Here is a 27618-nt window from a genome sequence, read left to right on the forward strand (position 1 = left end):
GGGCGGAATGGGAGGTGGTTTTCAGGTGCTTTACAGACGCTATTTCTAGCATTAAAACGCCTGAAAACCACCTTCAGTGTAAAAGAATGGGGTGCCTAGAGATTGTGCATCATTTTAAAGAGTGCCTTGACTGAAAAAAGGTTGAGAAAGAATGGACTAAAGCATGCAAATAGCAGTGGTCACTCAGCCTACATAAACCGACTCCAGTCACCACTGTTTGCATGTAGCCGCACACCATGGGGTTACCTGCAGATATCTGGACCTAACCACAGCTGCCTGCATCCAGGCTCTGATATCCATCCCTAACCGATGGTAACGCCATGGTGTGCAGCTACATGCAAACAGTGGCGACTGCTGTCATTCGGTTTATGTGGACTGAATGGTTGTCACTATTCACGTGCTCCAGTCATTCCAGTTGCAAGAATCCACTGATGCAACTAAAAGGCAGTGTGAAGATGGCCTAAAAGCGGCTAAATGCATGTGAACACAACAAAATGCAGCTAAACCTGCTTTAACCACTTGCAAACACAGCGACACTGGACTTCAAGCAGTTATACTGGAATGATGCCTGGTACCTCCTGCTGCCTTTCACGGCTTGCTTCTCACCAGGAGATCCAATCGACCAGGCGTGATCGGCTTTGATTAGCTCTCCACTATGATAACCCGGAAGCGATGACTTGACATCACTTCCAGTTAACCCAAATGTAAAATTTAAAAAACACAGATCTTGAGTCTTATACACACCAGATCTCTCCATAAAGAGTACCTGTCACATGCCTATTGCTGTCACAAGGATGTTTACATTCTTTATGACAGCAATAAAAGTGATCTAAATTACTTTTTTTTTTAAACAACAGTGATAAAAATATAAAAAGAATAATTAAAGGAAAAATTAAGGTGATAAACCACCCCCTGTGATCACGCACAAAGTGAACACGCACACCGTGTGTCCTGCATGCCCGCAAACAGCACTAGTCCCACACATGTGAGGTATCACCACGAACATCAGATTATGGGCAGTAATTCTATCACTAGCTTCTTTGTAAATCTAAAGTGGCAACCGGTAAAGCCCTGCCTGTGGATAGTAAAATGTATGCCAGTTGACGCCATTTCACGGGCGTGCGCAATTTTTAAAGCTTGACATGTTTGGTATTTGTTTACTAAGTGTAACATCATTTTTTATATTATAACCACTTGGGGACCAGCCGCCGCAGTTTTACTGTGACAGGTTGGCTCCGCTGCGTCAAATCACATTATTGTACGTGATCTCACGAGGCTTGTATTGCAGGCATGCGCACGTGCCCGCTGTGAGCTCCGTGAGTCCGACCATGGGTCCTGCGTACTCGATATCCACGGCGATGCCCACGATCCTCTCACGGAGAGGAAGAATGGGGAAGTGCTAATGTAAACAAGCATTTCCCCGTTCTGCCTAATGACGCTGACACTGATCACAGCTCCCTGTGATCGAGAGCGGTAATCAGTGATGTGACACACACAGCCCCCCCTCCCCCCACAGTTAGAACCACTCCCTAGGACCCACTTAACCCCTGCAGTGCCCCCTCCTGGTTAACCCCTTCACTGCCAGTCACATTTACACAGTATTCAGTACATTTTTAATCGCACTGATCGCTGTATAAATGTGAATGGTCCCAAAATAGCACCAAAAGTGTCCGATGTGTCCACCATAATGTCGCAGTCACGATAAAAAATCGCTGATCGTAGCTTACTAGTAAAAAAAAAAAAAAATTATTAATAAAATGCCATAAAACTATTCCTTATTTTGTAGAAGCTATAACTTTTGTGCAAACCAATTAATAAACACTTTTTGCAATTTAAAAAAAAAATTCTACCAGAAATATGTAGAAGAATACGTATAGGCCTAAAACTGAAGAAAAAAATATTTTTATATATTTTTTGGGGATACTTAATATACCAAAAAAAAGTTTTTTTTTTTTTCAAAATTGTCGCTATTTAGGAGTGATCAAATACCACCAAAAGAAAGCTCTATTTGGAGGAAAAAAGGGCCGAATCGCAAAAAGTGCTCTGGCCAGCCAAATGCTCCGGGGCTGAAGTGGTTAAAAAAATAGGTTATGTGTTGTGTTTAAAATATTTGCATTAAAATGTTAAAAAAGTAAAATTTTCCCAAAAAGTTGCATTTGAAAAACTACTGTGCATATACCGTTTGACATAAAAAATTTCAAACCCCATCATTTCATTCTCTAGGGCCTCTGCTTTAAATAAAAATATACAAATCTTCTATAGCAAGTCACTTTCAAAAACAGGAGGGAACATGATTAAACAACTGACATCAGTTGACCTTGGTTTGGACCCTTTGGGATATCTCTTGCACCTAAATGGGTTGCCCCTTCCTCAATATAAAAAATGGTTGATAGCGCTGAATTCTGTCTGGGCATGTACCCCTGATTTGTGGAAGTCCACTATCACACCATCTTTGAAACATTGGTTCTCTAGAATAGATTAAATTAGGACAATGGACAATGGAAAACATGAGAGTGTCTCTCTCTCTATGGAAGAGAGGATGAATTTCGGGATACTTGGTGGCCATGGACTACCTTTACTTGTACATCCCAGCTTACTGATTGCTTTCCTGTTTAGTTTAGGAAATTACAATCTACAAGGGTAGGCCTGGTTCAATGGAGGGGGGGGGGGGGGGGAGGTGTTGGACGCTATGAAGTTCCTTAGTTCTTTATACTCCTTTATAGTTGTTTTTTTTTTTTTTTTTGATTTTGTAGTTCTGTTTCTTTAGTAGAGTTTTCTTCCAGACCTCTAAGTGTTGGGGTCAGGAGAAGGTTTATTTTATCTTAAAGTAGGTAAGGAAGGTAAAAACAAAACAACTATACCGCACTGTCTCTTTAAGTTGTTAGATAGCAGCCGGCACAGCAAAGGATCAATTGCAAAGTGAAAAAGTTATAAATAAGTGCAATGCTAATATACTGTCTTAGAATAAACCAAGACCGAATATTTGTCCATGGTGTACACTGTATGTGAACCCCTTGGATGGTGAAAAAACCTGTCATAGGATAAATGTGATTACATACAAATTAAATGTACACAATATACAAGGGTAATTTGTGAAAACAAACCTTAAAGGGACATGGCACTAAATTTAATACTTAGAGTGACAAATCTCTAATATATACACAGTGGATAAAATGAAATAAATGAACGTAATGACAATGAAGCAAAAATCCAAAAGTAATTCAGAGTCCATAAATGGATGGGCAAAACATCATTGTGACTTCAAATGTAGGATTGTGCAGAAAAGCTGCCGATAGACGATCCACCACAAATAAGTAATCCACCACAAATGAGTAAAAGGCTTACCAGAAGGATTGAACTCAAACAGGCAAATGTCTAATGAGTCAATCAGACTTGTGGTGTGATACATCAGGAGATAACGACCTCCGGTTAGGGGTAGAAACTCGGGTGGTCCCTCACAATGACACTCCAAAAGGATAGCCCTCAAAAAGGATTGAGATGGACAGCCAGATGGATGAGCTCTCCCATGTGATGCAGTTATAAGGAAAGAATGAAAAGGGCCACATAGTGTAATTCCATTTAGGAAAAAGGGTATTTATTGTATAAAAGGAACACTCACATTGTGAAGATAAAAAAGCACTTGATATAAAATATGACGCAATGTCATCAGCAGAGGCAATTACAACGCATTTCGTCTAATAAGACATTATTAGGCAAGGAGCGTAGAATATAATAATTCTAATACAGGTTTATTCCTTTTCTTATTATTGTTTTATATGCTTTGTTAAAAAAGAAAAATTTTGAATAAAGCATTAAACGTAAAAAAAAAAAAAAAAAATATATATATATATATATATATATATATATATATATATATATATATATATATATATATATATATATATATATATATATAATGTTTGAGGGTTCTAACTGCTTTTCTAGCAAAATATACAGATTTTTACATGTAAATAAAATGAGAAAAAGGTCTGGAGGTCAAGTGGTTAAAGCAGGAACATCTAAATGCAGGAAAAAAATTATCTGGGAGCAAAAAATATGCTTTTATTTCTCAGACCACTTCTGCATTTGCTAAATGCTAAACTCATCAGTGCCAGTGCGAATGAAGCCTAAGCATTTTGTTTAGTGTCGCTTTATGGAGTGGGTCGTGTTGGGGGAGTTCTAATGGTGAAGGGTTTTATCCAACAACCTTAATTACATAGCTTTATTTAATTTATTTCATAATTTCATTTGATTTCAGGCATTTCTACTTGCAATGCAAAAGAAAATCCAGGCATGAGGAATCAGTATTTTGGAATATTTATAGCTTTTTTGGCTCCATGTGTAATGCAATTGGATCTCTTTTGGCAAAGCAGCTCACAATACAGGTATGTGCATGAAAACATACATTAATTTAACACTATAAATAATTTTATTATCCTCCTGAGCGCTAAATGTATTTTTTTTTCCTTCAAATAACTTGTATGTTCTACACAGTAATGCTAAAGCAATAGAATCTTTAGTAGTTTGTCTTAAAGTTGAAGTTCAGCCAAAAGCTATCTAACGGTAAACCAACTCTCTGCCACAATGTAAGCATAACCTATCAAAACCCATAAAGACAAAAAATCTATACTTACCTTTTCTGTAGCCGAACCTATCCAATCCAGTCTCCAGTGGCAGGTGCCGTGTAGAGTGAGAAAGCCAACAATGTCTGGGAAGTAACATCAACCACAGAGTTGCTATGGGGCTTCCGTTGTCGGCTGCTTCACCTACACATTCCCACACACTGAAGCCGCCGCTGATAGCTCAGCGTGGGACCAGACCAGTAAGGCTGCAGAACAGGTAAGTAATTCTCTTTTATTGTTTGTAACATAAGTCGGACATAACATACTCAGGTGGCCCGGCTCACGCAGGAGTGGGCCTTCCTGAAGCAAAACAAAATCAGGAGGATGTGCTGGCTAATACATAGGTGCATGTTGCTACTTGCTCTAGTCTAAATAGGAGTAAATAGTGCAAACGTATCAAGTCCTCTTATCTCGTTAGGATATATTCAAAGTAGCAATATTGAAATCCTGTCCCCCCTATCCTCCAGCCCAAACTTAATTCAACAAGAGTTATGAAGTTATGTTATCTTCCAACCATTTGGTCCAAATTTTATCGAACTTCTTGGAGCAGGACATGTTGGCCTAAGCAGGTCCATATAGTGGCAACTGCACGCTCACAAGTTGTTTCCAAAAAGCCACTGTCAGGGCCAAGGGTTTTTTGCAGTAAAGCATGATCTTCTTCCTGTCATAAAAGAGCAATAGGCCAATTAACATCCTGCCAGCAGTGGTATTGGCAAGATTCTCCACCAGTCCCATCAAGCAATCTCTTCTTTACAGAGCTAGATAGATTAGGTTTAGAATGTGGCTGAGTAGATTTGACTAAACTTCCACTTTAAACTTTTAACTACTGCAGTTCACATGTCTTCCACAGGCCCATTTAAAAAAATCTTTCCTTATTTTTTTTCTTCCCTTAAACATGAGTGCATGCAGTGGTTCAAATACTGACGCTGTAATAGCCTGTCTCTAGCTGTACACTCTTCATTCAGCACTGATTGCCAGGCAGTGGCATAGATTGGCATATCTGGGTCCCGGTATAGGATAATAATCAAGGTCCTGTGCTTTGGGGGGGGCGTGACCGGAAGCCGACCTGCATGGACGTGTGAGCTGTTAGCTCCCTCTCTGCCCCCAGCTACATAGCCTTCTTTGGGGTCTTTCTTTCGCCCACACATGGGTGGTTCACGAAAGACCCACTCCACAAGACCCCGGGGATTGTCCCAGCTACCACCCGGCTCCTCTGCCACCATCAGGGGATACCTCACAAGCCCTGCCATGCTGGCAGGCGGGAATCCCAAGATGGCTCTGGCATCCTCCTCCACGGCCGCCATACAGGCCTCACCGCCAGGAACTCGTGGTCTGCTGCATCCGCGGAGTTCCCCCGCACAGGACTGGACAACGCCTGGCCCGTGGATAGCTCCGGTCGAGGCGGTAAGTCTCCCCCACCATCCCACTCCCCACGAGGCCTGCCCAACTAGGCCTCACCGGAGCGTCCTGCACACAGTGCACGGACACCTTCCCCAGACTCCTGCGTACAGCCTCAGATCCAGGCATGTCCGCAGAACCCCCCAGCTCCCCATCACTATCAGAGTGCTCAGAGGACTTTCCTTCCATGCCTTCCCCGCAGGGGAGGCTACTCCGGACCCCCAGGTGCACTACAAGCCCCACCAGGACTGTGCTCAGGCCCCAGCCCTCCCAAAAGACCAGAGACAGCCCTCCTTTGGAGACCGGGTGCGCAGGGGGGCCAGCTTCCCCTCATGCCTAGATATGGGGGATACCCAGCGGCGACTAGATACACAGGGGCAGAAGGACTGCGGAGAATGGGGCCCCCAGCTGCAACATGCACCGCTTGCCCATGTGGGACCACCTACCCCATGGCAACAACCCTTCCCTGGCCACCAGCCAGCCCAGCAACGATCACCACGAGATCTCCAGGAACAATCAACCCTTTCATGGCAAACCTACCTCCAAGCCATCCCAAGCAAAGAGGACTTTAAACAATTAATTGAAGATGCTAAAACCATGTCGTGCCGAAATCCAAGCACTCCAAACTAGCTTTAAACACCTGGCAGACAGAGTGGAGATGGCAGAAGAGGAAATTCAGGAGACCAAACAGGCAGTACATCATGCCCAAATACAAGGTGTGGATCATCGGTTACTCCTGAGGGACATGCAACGCCATATTGAGGACCTTGACAACAGGGGGTGCAGGAACAACATTCGCATCAGGGGACTCCCGGAATCTGAAGGCCCGGAGAATCTACGTGAAACCCTGCAGATCCTCTTTAATGACCTCTTGGGAGACCCCACGGACACCCCAATAGAGATGGACCGTGCCCATCACGCCTTGTGCCCCAAAAACATGACCTCTAATCCACGAGATGTCATTTGCAGAGTCAACTGCTACCCGCTGAAAGAGGAGGTGATGCGTATAGTTCGAATGGCCCGGAGAGTGGTGTTCCATAACACACATTCAGCTATATCCAGATCTCTCCTGGATTACAACCCCTTCTTCTCTTTCTACAGGAAAAGGACATATTATGTATATCGCTGGGGTTTTCCTTTTAGCCTGACAGTACGTAAAGAGGGTCAGTCCGCAGTACTTCACTACCCTGAAGACCTAGAAGCTTTTTGTGACACTTTGGAAATTCCGAACCCCTGTCTCCAGGAATGGGACCTGGTGGCTACTCCACCCCCCACCCTCAACCTGGCAGAAGGTTCCCCCTTCCAAGCGCTCTTGGGCCCCAGGCACCCCCCACAAAGCGGCCAAGCCAAAAAAGAGCTGAGGAAAGCTGGTTCCTTGTACCTATCTGCCCCAGCTGCGGAGGGTGTACCCATCTAATGGACTTTGTGTGGCACAAGTTATGTAGCCTGTTACATATTCCCTTAGGCTTTCCCTTAGCTTTCCCTTGAACAGCATATTGGGCACTTCGGTTCGAAGACTTGAGAGTGGTCATCTTTCCACTCACTGACCCCCCCCCCATAGTCTATCCCCTAGAGTTCCTCGGAAACTTTTGGTGTTGTTTCTTCTCAGTTATTAGACTGCTGTCGCAACACTTCTTTCTGTCCCCCCGGCCTGTTGTTTTTTCTTCTAGCCGGATGGACTTAATGGCACTTAATTATTCCTGTGTTTTGCAGGCCATGCAGAATAAGCTCACAATGTTTGCAACTTTTATTTTGTTATTCATTCATATTTCTTTTGTTTTTTCTTCTCTCTCTACCCCCACCCTCCTCCTCCCTACCCTTCCCTGGGCTCCATCTGAACCTTGAACAATCACTCTGATGATACCCCGCATCTCGGAGTTATGGCTCTAAGGCAGCTAGACCAGATAAGAATTTTGACGTCTGGCGTTGACTGAGTTCCGGCACTCCGGAGCAGATATAATTATGGTTCAGGAGACTCATTTTAACACAGGTGGCGCCTTTGCCTTCGCCTCCAGACAATATCCCCAGATTTATCAAGCGTTTAATCCCCATAAACGAGCAGGGGTTGCCATCCTCTTTAAGCATGGATCACCCTTCCAGTGCCTGGAGTCCTTCATAGACCCAAAAAGTCACTTTATAATACTCCACAGCCGCTGGCAGACTCAAATGATAACGTTATGTACCCTCTATGCTCCGAATACTGACCAGATTCATTTTTTAACTAAAGTATTTGCGCGACTGTTCCGAACACCTAGTGAATGCCTGATAGTAGGGGGTGACTTTAACTTATCCCACTCCTCGGTGTTCGATCACTACACAGTGGAACCCAAACACACCCAAACCAGAACCTCTAGCGACTCAAAGCTTTTTAGACAACTCACTGAACGATACCCTCTGTTTGACACGTGGCGGTCACTCCACCCCGGAGAGACAATACACATTCTATTCGGCTCCCCATCGCACCCACACCCGTATAGACTACTTATTCACTAACAACGCCACACTCCGAGCTATAAGGGAGGCAAAGATTCTTCCAATCTCCTGGTCAGACCATGCCCCTATCCTTATAACCCTAAACCTAGGCGTTCCTTACCGCAAGCCATGCCACTGGCAGCTAAACACCTTTCTAATGCAACATCTTCCTAAAACTGAATTGGACTTGACTTTGAAGCTCTACTTCCTTGAAAATAACACCCCTGAAATCTCCACCCCAATGCTATGGGAGGCCCATAAGGCAGTCCTACTGTATGGGGCCGGTGTATTGCATTCGCCTCCGCCATGAAGAAAGATGCTATAGCTACTAAACGACGGGTCGAGGGGGAACTTAAATCACTAGAACAGAAACTTCAAACCTCGCCATCGATACCCCTTCTTAAAAAGATTGTCTGCCTCCATACAATGCTCAAAGATCTCGCAATCAGTCAGGTTGAAAAAGCACTTAAGAGACTGAAGCAACTCTACTATGACAAAGGCAATAAGGCCCACTCCCTTTTAGCCTGTAAACTCGCTGAAAGGTCAAACACGTCCACACCCCATCAAATCAAAAACAAAGAGGGGAATCTGGTTTCTCACCCTCGGGATATAGTACAAACATTTGCGGAATTCTATACCATGCTATATAATAATCCTGAGATTCCTCATAACCCTCCCTCCCCGGACCTTACTGACTGACTGGCCCAGTACCTAGACAGTAGTGGGATCCCGAGGCTTCAACCCTCGGGTCTCCTTTCCCTCAACGCACCTATCTCTGAGGAAGAACTCACTTCCGTTATTAAGTCTATGCCTGCACGTAAATCCCCAGGACCAGATGGCCTCCCCTACGAATATTACAAGACCTTCCATCCTACCTTACTCCCCCACATGTGTAAACTTTTTAATGCCTTCCTTCAACAAACTCCTATACCCTCAGACATGCAAAGATCATTCCTCACACTAATACCGAAACCGCACAAAGACCCCTCTCTATGTGCAAGCTACAGGCCCATCACACTTCTAAACTCGGATTTTAAGATCTTTACAAAACTCCTATCGTCGCATCTGAAACCGATACTGCCGTCCCTGATGCACAAGGACCAGGTGGGCTTTGTTCGCCTTCGTCAAGCGGGGGACAACACCAGATGGGTTATCGACCTGATAGAGGTGGCAAACAGGGAGGGACAGGCATCTTTGATCCTGGGCCTAGATGCAGAAAAAGCTTTTGATTGCCTGGGGTGGCCTTTCCTGTTTGCCACACTAAAACTCATGGGTTTCCAGGGTCCATTCCTGCGGGCAATCCGCCATTTATACACCAATCCTACATTCCAGGTCAAGACGCCCTTTGCCCTCTCACCCGCCTTCCTAATCACGAATGGGACCCACCAGCGATGCCCGCTATACCCTTTGCTATTCGCACTGTACATTGAACCCCTGGCCACGTCCATTCGGGAAAACCCAAATATACAAGGGATATTGGTTAGAGGGAGGGATAACATTATTCACAGACGATGTTATACTCACTCTTACCCAGCCTAGGATATCATTACCCAATCTACAAGCTGAGCTGGACATATACAAAACCCTATCGGGGTATAAAATTAACGCTACCAAATCAGAGGCACTTCCAATTAACATATCATTGGAAGAAGGAGGTCCTGAAATACTTAGGAGTCCAGCTTATGCCGGCCTACACGTCTTTATACCAAGCCAACTACCCCCCTCTCTTTCGACATATACGGGATCTTCTACAGAAGTGGAAATCTCACCATATCTCTCTCTTGGGCAGGGTAGCGTCAATAAAGATGACTATCCTCCCCAAACTCCTGTATCTATTCCAGACACTGCCTATCCCGGTCCCCTATGGGCAATTGAGAAAACTCCAGGCAGACCTGATATGCTTTGTCTGAAACTACAGGAGACATAGGATTCCCCACTTGGTGTTGATGGCCTCACGCCAGGATGGTGGATTAATGTTTTCAGACCTGGTGAAATACTACCAGGCAACCCAACTATGAGCCATTACCTCCTGGTTCCCCGAAAGAGCATATAACAAAAGGATGGAAATAGAAAAAATCTGGCTAGCACCCATCCACCCGAATAGCCTACTCTGGAGTGCGAAGTCGGAGGTGGACGCGGAGAGACTCCTGGGCACGATGTCCCTACTCAGGTCTCTTTGGAGAAAGCTTTCCGGCTTGCATGAGCTTAGCTCAGAGAAGTCATTTCTTACCTCCTTTTTGTACAACCCTGAACTGCCGGATGGCCTTACTCGCCAGATGTCTCTCCCTTGGGCAACGCTGAATCTCTTTCATTTTGGTCATCTGGTAGACCTTAGGTCCCGCAGGCTGCTTTCTTTCACCCAACTTCAAACAAAATATGACCTACCTCGCCAGGTATTCTATGGCTATCTGCAAATAAGGCATTATGCCCAATACTTTGCCCCGACCTCCATTTCGCTGCGCCGTCTCCCTTCGAGAGCATTATCCTGGAAGGAAAAGCACGCCGAGGCCTGATAGCAGACATTTACCGGCTGCTCAATTCCTACTCAATTGCCAAACAGGGCAAACGTGTACATGCTCCGATGGCAGAGGGAGCTGGGAGAGGAGATACCGGAAGCAACTTGGCAGACGATCTGGTCCCAAGCAGCCAAAAGCTCATACTGCACCTTATATAAGGAGAATGCTTATAAGATCTTATACTTCTGGTACATGACACCATCTATACTTCATGCCACATATCCCTCCTGTTCAGACAGATGCTGGCGTTGCCAGGGGATAGGGGAGCCCTCTTTCATATTTACTGGAACTGTCCCAAGATCACTCCCTACTGGTCGGACATGCATCTTTTGCTGTCCTGCCTTCTGGGAGTACAGATTCCCATGTCCCCGAAACTATTCCTGTTAGGGGTCTCGCATCTACGTATCTCCAAACAATCTAAAAAACTGTTAAGACATATCCTTACTGCAGCTTGTTGCCTAGTAGCCCCTCATTGGAAGAGACAGTCTCCCCCCTCTCAGGAAGACCTATATGTTTGAATAAAAGATGTGGAAAATATGGAAAGGATGACAGACAGACTACAAGATAGGGTGAAAATGCATTACATGGTCTGGGAGGAATGTCACCGCCATGAGGATCCTCCGGACCCCCCCCCCCCCCCCCCTCACCTTTCATTCTCCCCCTCCCCCCCTCTGTCTGTTTAGTTCTCGGTCTTTTTTTTTTTGCACCATGTGATCTCTTTAGACCTCATACCAAATAACAGTGGATCACATTCAAAGCTTGTAATTGTGTGTAAAAGACAGTTCATGAATCTTTATTACATTGTAAGTTCCTTGCTGATGTTCAATGTAACCTGGTTTATTTTTTGCTCTGACATTATTGATCTGTCACGATGCTCAGGCTGTGTTCCACTGTTTTGTGAAAATTCAATAAATTATTTGAAAAAGGTCCTGTGCTTTAATCCTGTTCCCACTGCTCCAGATCTTGACCTCCCAAGTGATCAAACTCCCCCAGTATGTAACACCCCACTACCTCCATACTTCCTTCTTCCCCTGTGCTTAAAACACCCTTCCCTCTTCTCTTAGAAAAGTTATTTAGCTGCACAAGGTGAGATTGAATATAACCGGGTAAGCTCTATGGGTCCCCAGGAGAAAGTGCCTTGTTGCTCAGGTTAATGAACATACATTGTTGTCACACAGAACAAAAGTAAGTACACCCTTACATTTACCATGACTTCAAATTTATGGAATTAAAATCCGGTATTCCAAATTAAGTGCCAATGATTAGAACCTCCTTAGGGATGAAGCATGTGGGACCTGTTTTATTTAAAATGCACCTAAACCAAAAAACAAAAATATATTGCGGTTGGACAATCCTTAGATCATATAAATAATAATTTGTGCTCCAAATAGCCAAATAGCCATGCCCCCTGACACGTTTCTTCCTGCCTACCGAGTCATAGAGGTGTCTAAGAGGTGACTTTTGTGCGGGGGAAACACGTGAGTGGGAGAAGTATAGGCTAAGGCCGCTTCTCACATTACACTCAGAACTGTTGGTGTGTGGTAAATATAAACATAAAAAAAGGAAAAACACAAAAACAAAGAACACTAAATGAAAGAAACGACATTACTTTTAATATACTACTATAGAGACATACATCTTCTTATTCAAAAAATATATTTTTTTAAAAAAAAAACTGATATTCCTGCATCGCCACAATCTGTAATATTCTACAAAATGTATTAAGCTGAAATCATGCCACTCATCCCTACTAGATTTAAGTAATTGTAAAAGAATTTAGGGAATTCAAATCTCACTTTTGGTTTTAAATAAATAAACATTGTGTATTGTTAGAGGCGTATCATGTTTGGACTGATTAACACCGACTTTTTATGAAGGGAAACCATTGCGCATAACATTTGCGTATTTATAAAAGTATAAAGGGAAATTGTCTACCTCCGTGTATTGAAAAGTTTGCAGTATATAATTTGTTCTTTCTATACGTTTGTAAACAATTTAAATATTTTAGCATTTTTATAAAAGCATTCTGTTAATGTTTGACGTTACGTTGTAATACTTTTTTATCTTGACACTTTGTTAACAGGTCATCACTGGAGCTTATATGGCATTATCAGATGTTATAAACTTTATACTAACTGTTTTTCCAGTATGTACGTCCAGCTACAGAGTGAGAGCAAGTATGTAACACATTTTATCTAAAGCCCAATAATAATAATACCATTCTGTCACTGACTTATACTCAACTTAAATGCAATGTGAACACTTAGGAATCTGTTTATAAAATATTCAAATAGCTATTTGTTCATTGATGCTGTATGTAAATTTGTTCTGTGTGATTTCAGCAAAATCAAATGTTCTTAGGCTATATTCTATGCAGATTGATTGTTGGGCTACATGCACACAGGCGTATTAAAAAAAAAAAAAATCCTGTCTGTGCTGGATCTTTCTGTTGGCAGAAAGATCTAGCATACAAAATGTTTGTTTTGGTGTGTACATAAGCTTGTTTTATGTGTGTTTACAGGCGTATGGTGTTTATCTCATTCTGCTGGTCAGAATATTAATGTATTCTAGCCATTCAGCTCCTATCTATTTTTGCACTCAAGTAAGAATATTGAAACATTTTCAATGGTATATTTAACAGATCATCAAATAGGAGCAAATAAGAGAAGTTTATTGCTAGGGTGTATATAAACTTCAAATACACTTCAAATAAATAGACAACAATTACATTTATATTTTAGCTGTTTTACCAAAATATACAATACAGGAAACAAGGAGGATCGAAAAAAACATAGCCCAACAGCCAACAAACATTTAAAGTGGGGCCACTGGAATCTCATGGGGGCTGCCATATATAACACTCTCACCATTCAGGTTGGGTTCACGCTATTGCAAATTGGATGCAGTTTCCGTGCATGTGACTTGCAATAGCAGGAGATTTTGACCAGCTCTCTATAGAGCCTGTTCACATATCTCCGTTGTGGCTCCTGTGCAAATTTGCACAGGAGCCCTGTGCATCTTTTGGTCCATTTCAGGTCCGAATTCAGCCAAAAATTCGGGCTGAAATTGGACCTGAAACGGTGAATGAGGATGTACCAGACCCCTGCTGTGAGCCGCTTGCAAAGATAGTGTGAACCCAGCCTCAAAATAGCAGAACAGAACATTTATTTTTAAAAAGGAATCTCAAAAGTTTATATTATAAATTACATATGTCATTTTATATTTATACATTGGAGTTAAAGAAGGAAAATGCACAGATTTGATTTTTTGTTTGATAGCACACCATTAAACAGATTAAAACATGACGTAATAAAATATTATTTTCTTTTTTTTTTAAATTATAGGTCATCAGCCTTCCAGAAGAAAAAGGCACCGCAAACCAGTCTTATCTGCCCTTACATTCTGTGTGATGATAAGTCTGGGGTACTACTCTCTACATGTAAAAGCCCCTCTACTTCCTGAAGTATCTCATGGTCCTCAAAGAAAGCTGCTTGGGAGTGTACTGCAGGTAACTATGACCCACTTCTTTTCAAGGGAGGTCATGCAATGGGTAGACAGTCAGTGAACCACAAGGACCTTAAGCAAAGGGTGAGAACCTTACTATGTCAAGGTATAGCCTAGGTGGAGTGTTCAGGGAGACCAGAGGGAAACTTAGGTTGGTAGTAGGAAAGTTGTAAGAGAAGGATAATGAGTGGAACACATGAAAGAGAAGACAAATGACCAGATAATAAAAAAGGCATTAACTCATACCTATCTGAAACCCTAGTTAGGTCAGTGTGTTAGACTGTATGAAGGCACGTCTGGTTGGTGTGTGTGTTGTAACTGATGAGATCAGCTATGGATGATCTACAGTTTGGATGAAGTTTCCTGTTCCTGGAATTTACTTTTCTAATAAAATCATGTATGGGAAAGTATATAAGGCTACAAGTCAATATATTTTGTTTCTGCTTAATACTCTTGTCTGGACAATATAACGTTAACCCAGAAAATATGTGCACCAAACATTGTTTAGTTTCAGTACTGTGAACGTAGGGAAGAGATTAAGCTAATGTTACAGTAAAGCATGTTACTCATAGGTCTTATCCTCTGAAGAAAGGCTTGCAGGAATCTTTTAATTATGAACTAGAAATCCAAAACAGGACGCTCTTCATTTTTGAAACATACCTTTTACCTATTAGTTACAGCAGCTGTCAGCAGTATTTAATGAACAGTACGTTCATTCCTTCTCCTTCCAAAACACTGCTCTCTTGTTATTCTTTTCAGTGGTATTAATACATTAACCTAGATGTGGAATATTTATCTCCAGATCAGTAATAACAGAGTGCTGTAGAATTGATATCAGTTTTGCAGTGCGAAACCAAAGCTGAAAGGAAATCTAAGATCATTGAAAGCTAATTTTTGTTTGATTTGTTGTTGCCCCCCTTTGTTACCCTTTTGTAACCAGAGTTAATTATTGCCTAGATGCCCAGGTAGAATTTAGTAGAGTCAACATGTGTCAGCTAACTTAACAACAGCTCAACTATTTATCTGCATACCTAATTTCTTAAGGACATATAGGAATTTTATATTGAATGCTATTTTAATAAACCCCATTTTTTTTCCATGAATTTGTACCTAATTTATTATATACAGTATATATTGATTTAATTCTGTAATTGTATTTGACTATTACAATATTAAGCCTGAAGTTGTCCTTCAAGTGTGTGCCTGCTTATTTTGTCAGTGAGCCGTTTGGCCTGCATGTGATCTCATATTTAGGAACCACTCCTGCTCCCAATCTTTATTAGGGACTTTAGCTATAAGAGCCAGTTGTGAAAGTATCGGCTGTTGGCTTTCAAGGAAAGAGATTCTTTAATGTATCCCCCAGCATGATGCTGCTAATGTATCCAGTGTGGGCAGGAAGGGGTTACACAGATTTTGCCATGTCATTTCATACACAGCATCAATTTATAGCTGACATTTCTGAAATATTTAAAACAGTAATTAATATGGATTTATATATATATATATATATATATATATATATATATATATATATATAATCTTTTAGATGGGTTTCTGTGGAGTGCCAATGATAGATTTTCCAAGTTGGCTGCTAGGTTGCAAAGAAAAAGACAGTCCACACAGATGCTCCCACATTCCTTCTGTATTATTATTATCCCTGTACATGGTTCAAATCAACAGCCCTCTCGCTCCCTGAGCAGCGTATTGATTGAAGGATTGTTCAGGGGGGGGGGGGGGGGGTCAGACCACTGGATAGCCAAACCGTTGTATTCTTTGTCAGATCTGTGGTCAAACTCTCCTTAATTTTGCCAAGACAGGGTATATTAAACTAGAAGTTTGGAGTTTATAAACAAACACACATACTCACTTTCCTGCTGCAGCAGCATGTGTCTGATACAGGCTGTAAGTCTGAGACCACTGATTGCTATGTTCTCAGTCAGCTCTGTAGTCACCACTCTCTGCTTTGCCCCTCCAGCGCTCACTGGAGCGCCGGACTGAAGAGGGGGCAGGTGCAGCTGGCTTAGACTCTCAGCCATGCACAAAGCTGGAGCCTGCTGTCAATCGGTCGTCTGGGAGGATCCTGACAATATTCCAGAACCTGGCAGCTCCTCTGTTAATAGCATAATAATTAGTCCCACCACACATGCCATGGTGCTAAGCGAAATCCTAGACTCTGACCTCTCCTTCAGGCCCCACATCCAATCACTTGCTAAATTTTGCCACCCTAACCCCCACAACATTTCCAGAATCCCCCCTTCTTAAATAACCTCACAAAACAACTTATTCACTCCTTGGTTGTCTCCCACTTTGACTACTGCAACTCTCTTCTCGCTGGCCTATCTTTACACTGACTATCCCCTCTTCGGTCTATCATGAATGCTCCTGCTAGACTCCTACATTTTAGTAACTGATATGTGGCTATCCCCTCTCTGGTAATCCTTTCACTGGCTTCCACTAGCCCAACATATAACATTCAAATTACATTGCCCACCTCATGTTGAGATATCATCTAAATCATCCACTCTGCTCCTCCCTAGACCTCTTGCTTTCTAGCTACCTTGTTACCTCCTCCAATGCTCGCCTCCAGGACTTCTCCAGAACCTCTCCCATTCTCTGGAACGCCTTACTCTAGTATGTCCGGTTAGCTCCTATGCTGCCATCATTTGTTCAGGAAAGCCTCCACCTTAAAACTGTACTTCAGCCATCTACATCAGACCATCCATCACATCTATTCATTTTTGTACCACCTCCCCCTTCCTCTAGATTGTAAGCTCCACAAGCAGAATCCTCCTATTCCTTCTGTATTGAACTGTATTGTAATTGTACTGTCTCCCTTTATATTGTAAATCCCTGCGCAAACTGTTGGAGCTATATCAATCCAGTAATACTAATGATATTGATGCTGGCAGTACTGTCAATATATTGTATAGCAAGTTTGTTCTTCAAAATGGATGCATTGATCCTGCATGGAAAGTTAGTTATTTTATTAAGAGAAAAAAAAATCTGAACATTTTGAGCTGTAGTAAAGTATTTTAAATGTCAAGTTTCCCTATGATAGAGGCAGCTTGCATACCTAAATGAATAAATAAAGTCGCGCTATGGAAAAATCAGATCTCCAATGTGATAGAAATATGTGAAATGAAATTAAAATTAAAAAATGGAGAGAGAAAAGGAAATATACTGGGTTAGAGCTGCCTGTGCCTGAAGCCCTCACTTTCTTATTGGGGAAGAGAGGGAAATAAAAAGTGTGAAATAAAAAGGTTATGGCGCTAAACCCTATCAGTGATGAGATGAGTTAACTTATCTAAACCTAGTGTTTATTTTTTATATAAAAAGAAAAAGAAAAAAGAAAAAACTGTTGGTGATACCGTGCAGAGATATCCTAAAGCAATTTTATCCAAAGAAGATTGTGTGTGATTAATGTGGAGTCAACATTCATGTTCCATTATAATTAAAATCAAAAATGGGTGTTAAATAATCCTATACGTATCAACCTACTAAAAACATGTAAATATTCATTTAAATGTGCAAAATAGTGGAAATAATGTTAGTATTCGACAATATATTAGTTTAAAACAGATTGTGCAAACATGTGCAAAAAATGTGCAAAAAAGCAACTAAAGGTCAGAACAACCAAGGATCAGAAATGGTTCAGCCAAAAAATCGCATGAAGACGCAAAATGTGCAAATAGACAATAACTAAGGATCACAACAACCAGGGGTCTGAAATATTTTCAACCAATAATCGCATGAAGACGCATCTGTGTCCAATATAAGTCCAAAATTAATATTTGGCTTGATAATGCTGCCTCTTCAGATTATTGTTGTAATTGTTACAAAAAGTCAATAGGGAGTATTTGATTCACTCGTGCAAATAGTGCGGGCTTTCAATTAGAGAACTTCATCCCCGGTGCGCCACTCTGTGTTATAGTGTGTAAATGCTCTCACCAGAGTTAATGCCCCTGTGGGGCTGGATGGGCCTTCACAATGTAAGCCACTGTGTCGCTCTCTGGCTGCTGCTGATGCACTGGGTGAAGAGACAATTCCACCATTAGTCCAGGAATAGATAAGAGCTCTACTGCATGCAGTCTGCTTGGATCAAGGAGCAATCATGAAATGAAGGAAATACAATTCCAGGTTGTATTGTACCTGGAATTGTATTTCCTTCATTTCATGATTGCTCCTTGATCCAAGCAGACTGCATGCAGTAGAGCTCTTATCTATTCCTGGACTAATGGTGGAATTGTCTCTTCACCCAGTGCATCAGCAGCAGCCAGAGAGCGACACAGTGGCTTACATTGTGAAGGCCCATCCAGCCCCACAGGGGCATTAACTCTGGTGAGAGCATTTACACACTATAACACAGAGTGGCGCACCGGGGATGAAGTTCTCTAATTGAAAGCCCGCACTATTTGCACGAGTGAATCAAATACTCCCTATTGACTTTTTGTAACAATTACAACAATAATCTGAAGAGGCAGCATTATCAAGCCAAATATTATTTTGGACTTATATTGGACACAGATGCGTCTTCATGCGATTATTGGTTGAAAATATTTCAGACCCCTGGTTGTTGTGATCCTTAGTTATTGTCTATTTGCACATTTTGCGTCTTCATGCGATTTTTTGGCTGAACCATTTCTGATCCTTGGTTGTTCTGACCTTTAGTTGCTTTTTTGCACATTTTTTGCACATGTTTGCACAATCTGTTTTAAACTAATATATTGTCGAATACTAACATTATTTCCACTATTTTGCACATTTAAATGAATATTTACATGTTTTTAGTAGGTTGATACGTATAGGATTATTTAACACCCATTTTTGATTTTAATTATAATGGAACATGAATGTTGACTCCACATTAATCACACACAATCTTCTTTGGATAAAATTGCTTTAGGATATCTCTGCACGGTATCACCAACAGTTTTTTCTTTTTTCTTTTTCTTTTTATATAAAAAATAAACACTAGGTTTAGATAAGTTAACTCATCTCATCACTGATAGGGTTTAGCGCCATAACCTTTTTATTTCACAGCTTGCATACCTGTCTGATTATTTTGTGTCATTTAACTCATTAGTAAAATATATATGACAATATGTACATATTTTATGTTTCCATTTACTGAACCTGTACTGCTACCTAAGGAAAGCAGTGCAGGCATGTGAGTCCAGCTTTACCTTTATTACTTTTCACCCTGTAGAAATAACATTGTAAAATGTATACTGAAAACTATTTACAAGAAAGTTTGAAACATCCAATTTGTTGCCAACATTGGTTTTAACATGGGATTCATAGTACTTATTCTTATTCTACTGCAGTTGGCGCCTGTTATACGCTATAAAAGTAGTCAATAATTTATAGTGCATTGCTGCACATAGTTCAAAGAACCATTCACATAATTGACTGCCAATACCCCAGTGGAGCTTACAATATAAGGTCCAAATACAAGACAAGAACACATACAAACACCAATTTATGAAAAAAGTTAAAGTATATATTTGATAACTGGTATCATATATGTACCAAAAAACGACCTCAAAGTATTATATGCCAAAAAACTGTGGAGTTTGGGCCCTGTTTATGCAATGTGTCAAAGCTTTCTATTATTCTCCCTTGGCTTAAATTTAGTATTCAGGCTTTCGATAAAGTACATTTACCATAGCCAGAGAAGCAAGACAAGGATGTCCATTGTCGCAACTGTTTGCTCTGGCCATGGAACCCCTGACCCAGGCCATTCATCTGAATCAAGATAGTTATGGTATAAAGTTAGTGGGTTTTCACCATAAACACTGGCTTTGTACAAATGACACCTTCCTGTGTTTGTCTAAACTGATCATTTCCCTCCCAAACCTAATGACCTTTCTTTTATATTTCGGAGGCCTGTCAAGATTACAAGTTAACACAAAAAAATGTAAAGTCTTGTAGATTTCTTTAATGCCAGGACTTCTGGATTCCCAGCAACACTGCTTTGATTTAATCTGCCATCTCTTTGCTCTTCAGTATTTGAGTACGTGTAACTGCATCTTATGATATCCTATACCAGGCAAACGATTCCAAATTATTGTAAACAATAAATGGGCAGCGCTAAAAAATGAAAATCAAAAAAAGTCCAAAACAAGAAAAATGATTGTGATAAAAAATTGTCCAATAATCAATGATGAAATAAAACTGACAGCTGGTGAAAAATATTGACTGAAGTGCTGATAAACCACCTTGTAACGACAGTGCACCACCACCACACAAAAAATATATATGCGCTTACCAGAGGCAAGCTATAAGGGAGCCTGCGGCTAATAGCCAGCCAGGACCTTTTCCTCAAAGAAGCTGAAGTACACGAAAAGGACGCCTGACCATGCGTCAGTGACTTGGAATACGAATGACGGTCACCAGCAGTTAGAAAGGGTAATGCCCAGAAAATAAAAAGAACTCCATAGTGTAGACTGAACCACAGTGAATTTAATAAGAAAAAAGTAGCACACTTACAATGTCGCACAAAACGCACGTGGGAGGTGGATGTACTGACGTCATTGCGCATCTCAGTGACAGGTGTTTTCTTGCTGGCCGTCCATTCGTTTTAAGTGTAAGTGTGCTACTTTTTTCTTATTAAATACACTGTGGTTCAGTCTACACTATGGAGTTCTTCTTGTTATTTTCTGTGCATTATCCTTTCTAACTGCTGGTGACCGTCATTCGTATTCCAAGTCACTGACGCATGCTCAGGCGTCCTTTTCATGTACTTCAGCTTCTTTGAGGAAAAGGCCCTGGCTGGGTATTAGCTGCAGGCTCCCTTATAGCTTGCCTCTGGTAAGCGCATATATATTTTTTGTGTGGTGGTGGTGCATTGTCGTTACAAGGTGGTTTATCAGTACTTCAATATTTTTCACCAACTGTCACAGTTATATTTCATCATTGATTATTGGACATTTTTTTATCACAATAATTTTTCTTGTTTTAGACTTTTTTTGATTTTCATTTTTTAGCGCTGCCCATTTATTGTTTACTGTATTGTTCTATGTGTATTTCATAGTTTGGCTGCTGCTGTTACTTGTTGTTTTTTTCACTTATGCAGTTTAGCGCTGTATTTTTTCTATTGTGTTAACTGATTCCAAATTATTCACATACCCGTACTCTTTGTTAACTGCCTGGGATAAACACAATCTTTCATCGTTACAGAGGTTTACAGATTAGAAAATGTCCTTGTTGGCAAAATATCTCTATTATGCTAGTGTACTGCCAATAACCATCTCAACCTTTTGGTTCTGTGAGTTACAGAAATGACTCCTCCAGTTTAACCACTTGCCGACCAGCACACTACAATGTACATTGGCACAATGGCACAGCTGGGCAAATGGGCATACCTGTACGTCCCCTTTTAAGATGCGGCTTAGTGGGCGTGCACCGTGTACTCTGAGCGGGCCTGTAGGTCCCGCGGACTCGATGTCTGCCAGGGGCCTACGTTCATGACACGGAGCGGCAGAACGGGGAGATGCCTATGTAAACAAGGCATTTCCCTGTTCTGCCTAGCAAAATGATAGGGATCTACTGCTCCTTGTCATCAGGAGCAGTGATCTTTGTCATGTTGTAGTGAGCCCACACCCCCCCCCCCCACAGTTAGAATCACTCCCTAGGACACACTTAACCCGTTGATCGCTCCCTAGTGTTTAACCCCTTCCCTGCCAGTGTCATTTACACAGTAATCAGTGCATTTTTATAGCACTGATCGCTGTATAAATGTCACTGGTCCCAAAATAGTGTCAAAAGTGTCCGATGTGTCCACTGCAATGTCACAGTCACAAAAATTGCAGATTGCCACCATTACTAATAAAAAAATAGTAATAATAAAAATGCCATAAATCTATCCCCTATTCTGTAGACGCTATAACTTTTTGCATAAACCAATCAATGTACGCTTATTGCGTTTTTGTTTTGTTTTTTCTACCAAAAATATGTAGAAGAATACATATTGGCCTAAACTGAGGAAAAAATCGTTTTTTATATATTTTTGGGGGATATTATATTATATTATATTATTATAGCAAAAAGTAAAAAATATAGCTTTTTTTCAAAATTCTCGCTCTTTTATGGTTTATAATGCAAAAAATAAAAACCACAGAGGTGATCAAATACCACCAAAAGAAAGCTCTATTTGTGGGAAAAAAGGGACGTCAATTTTGTTTGGATGCAACATCACACGACCGCGCAATTGTCAGTTAAATTGACGCAGTGCCGCATGGCAAAAGGTGCTCTGGTCAGGAAGGGGGTAAATTCTTCCGGGGCTGAAGTGGTTAATGGACGCGGTCTTCCTGTAGAGTAGCAAAGCAGAACCTGTACTGCCTGAAATCACAAGATGTCCCTGTACTGGTTGTCAATTCTGGTGTCACCAAAACTGCTTATAAAACATTTTTAACAGGCTCAGAGGTGATACCATTTGAGACATTACAATCTAAACAATTTTTTGCCCTAGAGCAGTTTTCTAGTACCTCCAAATCAATCTTTTCTCTTTCATTTTATACAAGATTTATCCTTGCATATGTACTTTCAGACCTACATTTCAGTGGACCTATAGAGCTTGGGCCCTGTTTCTTTTATATACACCCTACTCTTGGAAAATTATGCATAAAATATCGCAAAATGGGAACTGGAATTTTAGAAATCCCTTTCAGTTTACTTCCAGTGGTTCAAATTTGATATATACAGTCAAAAGCTGAGCCCATGTTGGAACATTTGGGGCAAGTTATAAACTTCTTTTATGCTGGTACTAGCTCCCTTTGGAATAGCCCATTTCAGTCCTCACATACCCATCATATTGTTTTCAGGGTTGTTGGGCAGATAGTTCCTTTTTATGCATATGGTGGAAATGCCCAAAGGCTAAGAAATTCTGGATCTGGGCATACCAACTCCTGCATACGGTAATATATAGGACCCTTATGAGGCCCTATTGAACAAGAAACCCCATTGCCTCATGACCACTCATATTCTAAGGCCGCCAGAAAGGTACTTCACAGAGCTCCAAAACTGACTGGGTCAGGTAATGTCTTACACTAAACTTACAGCAATCCAAAATGACACTTTGGTTAAATTTGAAAAGGAGTGGACTCCATATGTTGAATCTTATATGTACGTTTTGCTTCTCTTTGGGTTCTTTGTCATTAGCATATCCCCTTGCAGGAGCATTGTTAACTGCTGTGGACAAACAGATTACAAAAAATACTGTGTTTTCCCAAAAAACAAGACTAGGTCTTTATATTAATTTTGGCAACAATAGGCACAGTAAGGCTTATTTTCAGGGTAGGTCTTATCATGTAATGTGTATTTGCCAATTCCTGTGCCCCCGTCTTCTTTCCCACTCTCCCTCTCTGCCTGTCCACTCAGGAGTCATTAGCATTATGAGTTAAAGTGGTTGTAAATGCCTATAATCCACTCTATTGTAGTATTATATAATGTACAATGTGTGTGTTTCTGTAACATAATTGTGCCAAATACCTTTGTTACAATGCTGCTGGGCGCTTACGTGTCCTGTCGGAGCTCTCTTTCCGCTCCAATGCAGTGCAGAGGGAGGGGCTGAGATATCCCCCCTGACAGCTGGGAGAAGGGGAGGAGAGCAGCAGGAGGTCAGCTGAGTATCGAGCAGTGCTGTAACAAAGGTATTTGGCACAATAATATTACAGAAACTGTCACGTACCTGGTCGGAGCCTGAAATGACAAGGTTGGCCTGCCTTGTATCTCCAGTCCGGGCCCCAATGAGAGTGAGACGGAGGATGCCAAGGGACAGGAGGAACATGAGTGCCCGTAGATGTTGGTTGCAGAGCTTGTGGCAGAAGTTGTGGGCTCGGTGATTCAGGCAGAACATCAGGTCAGGAACTGCGATGATGCTGGGTAGATCAACTGAGATTAAAGGGGAACTCCGCCACGCTTGCGGGTTCAGAATATGTGGCTTGCCGAGACATCTAGCAGACTGGAGACAGGAGTGCACCGTGTCCAACGGAGCTTGGATGAGCGGAAGCCAGCTCAGGTACTCGGAGGTGGCGTGGAGCCAGACAGAAAACAGGAGCAAAATCAGAGGATCAGCCAGAGTCAGCAGTGAGCAGGCAGTAAGGTACTAGGGCATCAGACAGAAGCAACGTCAGGAATAAGCCTGAACCAGGAACCAGTAATCAGCAGTAGAATCAGAATCCAAAGGGTGGGTCAGGGGTAAGCCAGGTCAGCAACAGATAATAAACAGGATACAGACAGGTCACAGGGAAACAGCTGAAGACCAATCAGCATTGAGCAAGGGTCAAAGCATACTTTAAATATGCAGTCTGGCGCCAAAGGGGACTGTGGACACGCTCCTGCAAGTGTGCACATTCATTTGCACACGCGCATTGGTGCACCTGTGATTAGCCGGGTTTCGTATGCGTGAATGCGCACGCACATGCGCCCGATGCGCTACAACAGTACACTATACATGCATACATTATATAATACTGTAATAGAGTGGATTATAGGATTGTACAACTATTTTAAACTAGGGCTTATTTTCAGGGTAGGGCTTATATTTCAGCCCTCCTGGAAAATCACAGTAGGTCTTATTTTCAGGGTAGGTCTTATTTTTGGGATAACATGGTACCTGTACTCCACTTATACCATAAGGCTGGCAGGCCCACCTTGAGTGCCTGGTTGCCCAGACCTTTAACTCTATCTCTCACTCTGCTTCTCCAGCCCCCTGATCCTTTCATCCTTTCCCATCCTGGTTTTCCACCTTTTTACAATTTCTTTTAGCTTTTTTATTTATTTATTTTTTTTATTTTTTTTAGTTACTTCCTGAATTTGAGTCTCTTGGGTTCTGTAGTTTGAAAACCCAACTTGTACAATCTTCTGCTAATTGATGCTATACAGTGGAATATGATGCACAAGTGTATGTATGTATGACTTGCTTTAGGTTTATTGGACCTGGTCACTAGTCTATGTGTTTATCTTCTTGTTATTGAATCATGAACAAAATATTTCAGTGAAAATTGTATTATATAAGCATAAAAGTATTTATTTTTTTATTATATAGTGAACTTTTCTTGGGTTGGAGCTTAGTTGTCACATGGTATTCAGTAGGGATGGGCTAAACACCCCTCGATTCGGTTCGTACCAGAACATGCGAGCAAACTAATAGGGTTCGCATGTTCTCACAAAATTTTTGTCCATGGGACACAAACATGAAAAATAAAAAGTGCTAATTTTAAAGGCTTAAATGCAAATTTTCATAAAAAGTGTTTGGGGACCTGGGTCCTGCCCCAGGGGACATGTATCAATGCAAAAAAAAGTTTTAAAAATGTAAAATTCATAATTTTTTTGCTAGAAAATTACATAGAACCCCCAAACATTATATATTTTTAGCAAAGACTCTAGAGAATACAGTGGCGGTCGTTGAAACTTTTTATCTCGCATGGTATTTGCGCAGCAATTTTTCGAACACTTTCATGCTTTAAAAAAAACAAACAGTAAAGTTAGCCCAATTTTTTTGCATAATGTAAAATAGGAAGATACACCGAGTAAATGGATACCCAACATGTCATGCTTCAAAATTGCACACACTCGTGGAATGGCGGCAAACGTTGGTATTTAAAAATCCCCATAGGCGACGCTTTCAATTTTTTTACTGGTTACATGTTTTGGGTTACAGAGGAGGTCTAGGGCTAGAATTATTTCTCTCGCTCTAACGTTCGCGGCGATACCTCACATGTGTGGTTTGAACACCGTTTTCATATGTGGGTGGGACTTACGTATGCGTTCGCTTCTGCATACGAGCTCACGGGGACAGGGGCGCTTTAAATTTTTATTTTTTTTATTGTTCATTTTACTTTTATTTTTTTAGTTTGACACTTTAAAAAAAAAATAATTTGATTACTTTTATTCCTATTACAAGGATGTTTACATTCCTTGACATAGCTTGGGCGCCAAGTGGTTAAAGTGAAACAATAAAAATGAAATCTTTCTTTAAATATCATGCCTAGGGGGTCCCCTTAGCCTGCCTGTAAAGTGGCGTATCTGTCTGATGTGTTTTACTGTGCCTTAGCAAAGTTACAATTACATTGGTGCTGCTGTAATGTATTGCCGGAACCCGGCAATATAGATAAAAATCAAGGAAAAAAACAGCGTGAGGTCCCCCCCCCCCCCCCCCCTGAAATCCATACCAGGCCCTTCCAGTCTGGTGTGGATTTTAAGGGGAACTCCACATCAAAATAAAAAAAATTACATGGGGGCCCCTCCAAAATCCATAGCAGACCTTTATCCAAGCAACCAGCCTGGCAGGCCAGGAAAGGGGGGGATGAGTGTGTGCCCACCCCCTCCTGAACTATACCAGGCCACTAGCCCTCAACACGGGGAAGGTGCTTTGGGGTCCCCCCATTGAGGCGGAGCTTAGTTTATTTTTTTTCTATTTTTCGGGTCCGTTGTGATTGAAGATGGATGGCTTGCCAGGCTGCTTGCTTGGATAAGGGCCTGGTATGGATAGTTATATATATTAATACATGGCCTGCACTGTATATATTGACTACACTTCATTGGCCCCCTGAGCCATGATTGGCTAAAGGCACCCTGCGTTTGGCCAATCATAGCTCTCGCAGCAGAGTGTGCTGTGATTGGCTAAAGCAGACAGGTCAGGTGCATGCTTTGGCCAATCATCAGACGTTAATGCACTGCGAACTCGAATGCCCCATAATATTTGGTATTCGCCGAACAGGTGAACACCCGATGTTGCGTTCGACTTGAACATTGGGACCATCCTTAGTCTTCAGGTGCTTTTGCCATAACATGTCTTGATTCTAAAAAAAAGTGATGCAACTATAAATCCTTAGCCTGATATATTGGGGAGAAGATTTGTATTATTTAAAAAACAAAAATTTCCCCTTTGCTTCATAGCTATACATTTATGCAACAGCAATGTAATATTTCTCTGTCACAAAGCTAAACATGTGAAGCAATTCTTTTTCTACAAAATAAATTGTGCCACGGAGTACATTTTTCTTCTTTCAGGAACGTATAGATGTTGTGGGATTTACTCTGGGGATCATCGCAGTCCTGGTGTCCTGGACGGTCCGAGTACCTGTCATTACAAAAGTGGTAAG

The 27618-nt window shown here is 41.5% G+C and overlaps 1 protein-coding gene across 1 annotated transcript in view; it reads left to right on the forward strand.

The window, feature by feature from the left end:
- TMEM44 (transmembrane protein 44) overlaps positions 1 to 27618 on the forward strand; it is a 75249-nt gene that overhangs the window by 10651 nt on the left and 36980 nt on the right. The window contains exons 2-5 of the mRNA XM_077487468.1: positions 4259 to 4385; positions 13092 to 13185; positions 14353 to 14516; positions 27527 to 27613. Of these exons, the coding sequence (XP_077343594.1) occupies positions 4259 to 4385; positions 13092 to 13185; positions 14353 to 14516; positions 27527 to 27613 (472 nt within the window). The remainder of the gene's footprint in view (positions 1 to 4258; positions 4386 to 13091; positions 13186 to 14352; positions 14517 to 27526; positions 27614 to 27618) is intronic.

Source organism: Lithobates pipiens, unplaced genomic scaffold (genome assembly GCF_037356315.1).
Source record: "Lithobates pipiens isolate NorthernLeopardFrog02 unplaced genomic scaffold, aLitPip1_a1.2 Scaffold_18, whole genome shotgun sequence".
Taxonomy (NCBI): domain Eukaryota; kingdom Metazoa; phylum Chordata; class Amphibia; order Anura; family Ranidae; genus Lithobates; species Lithobates pipiens.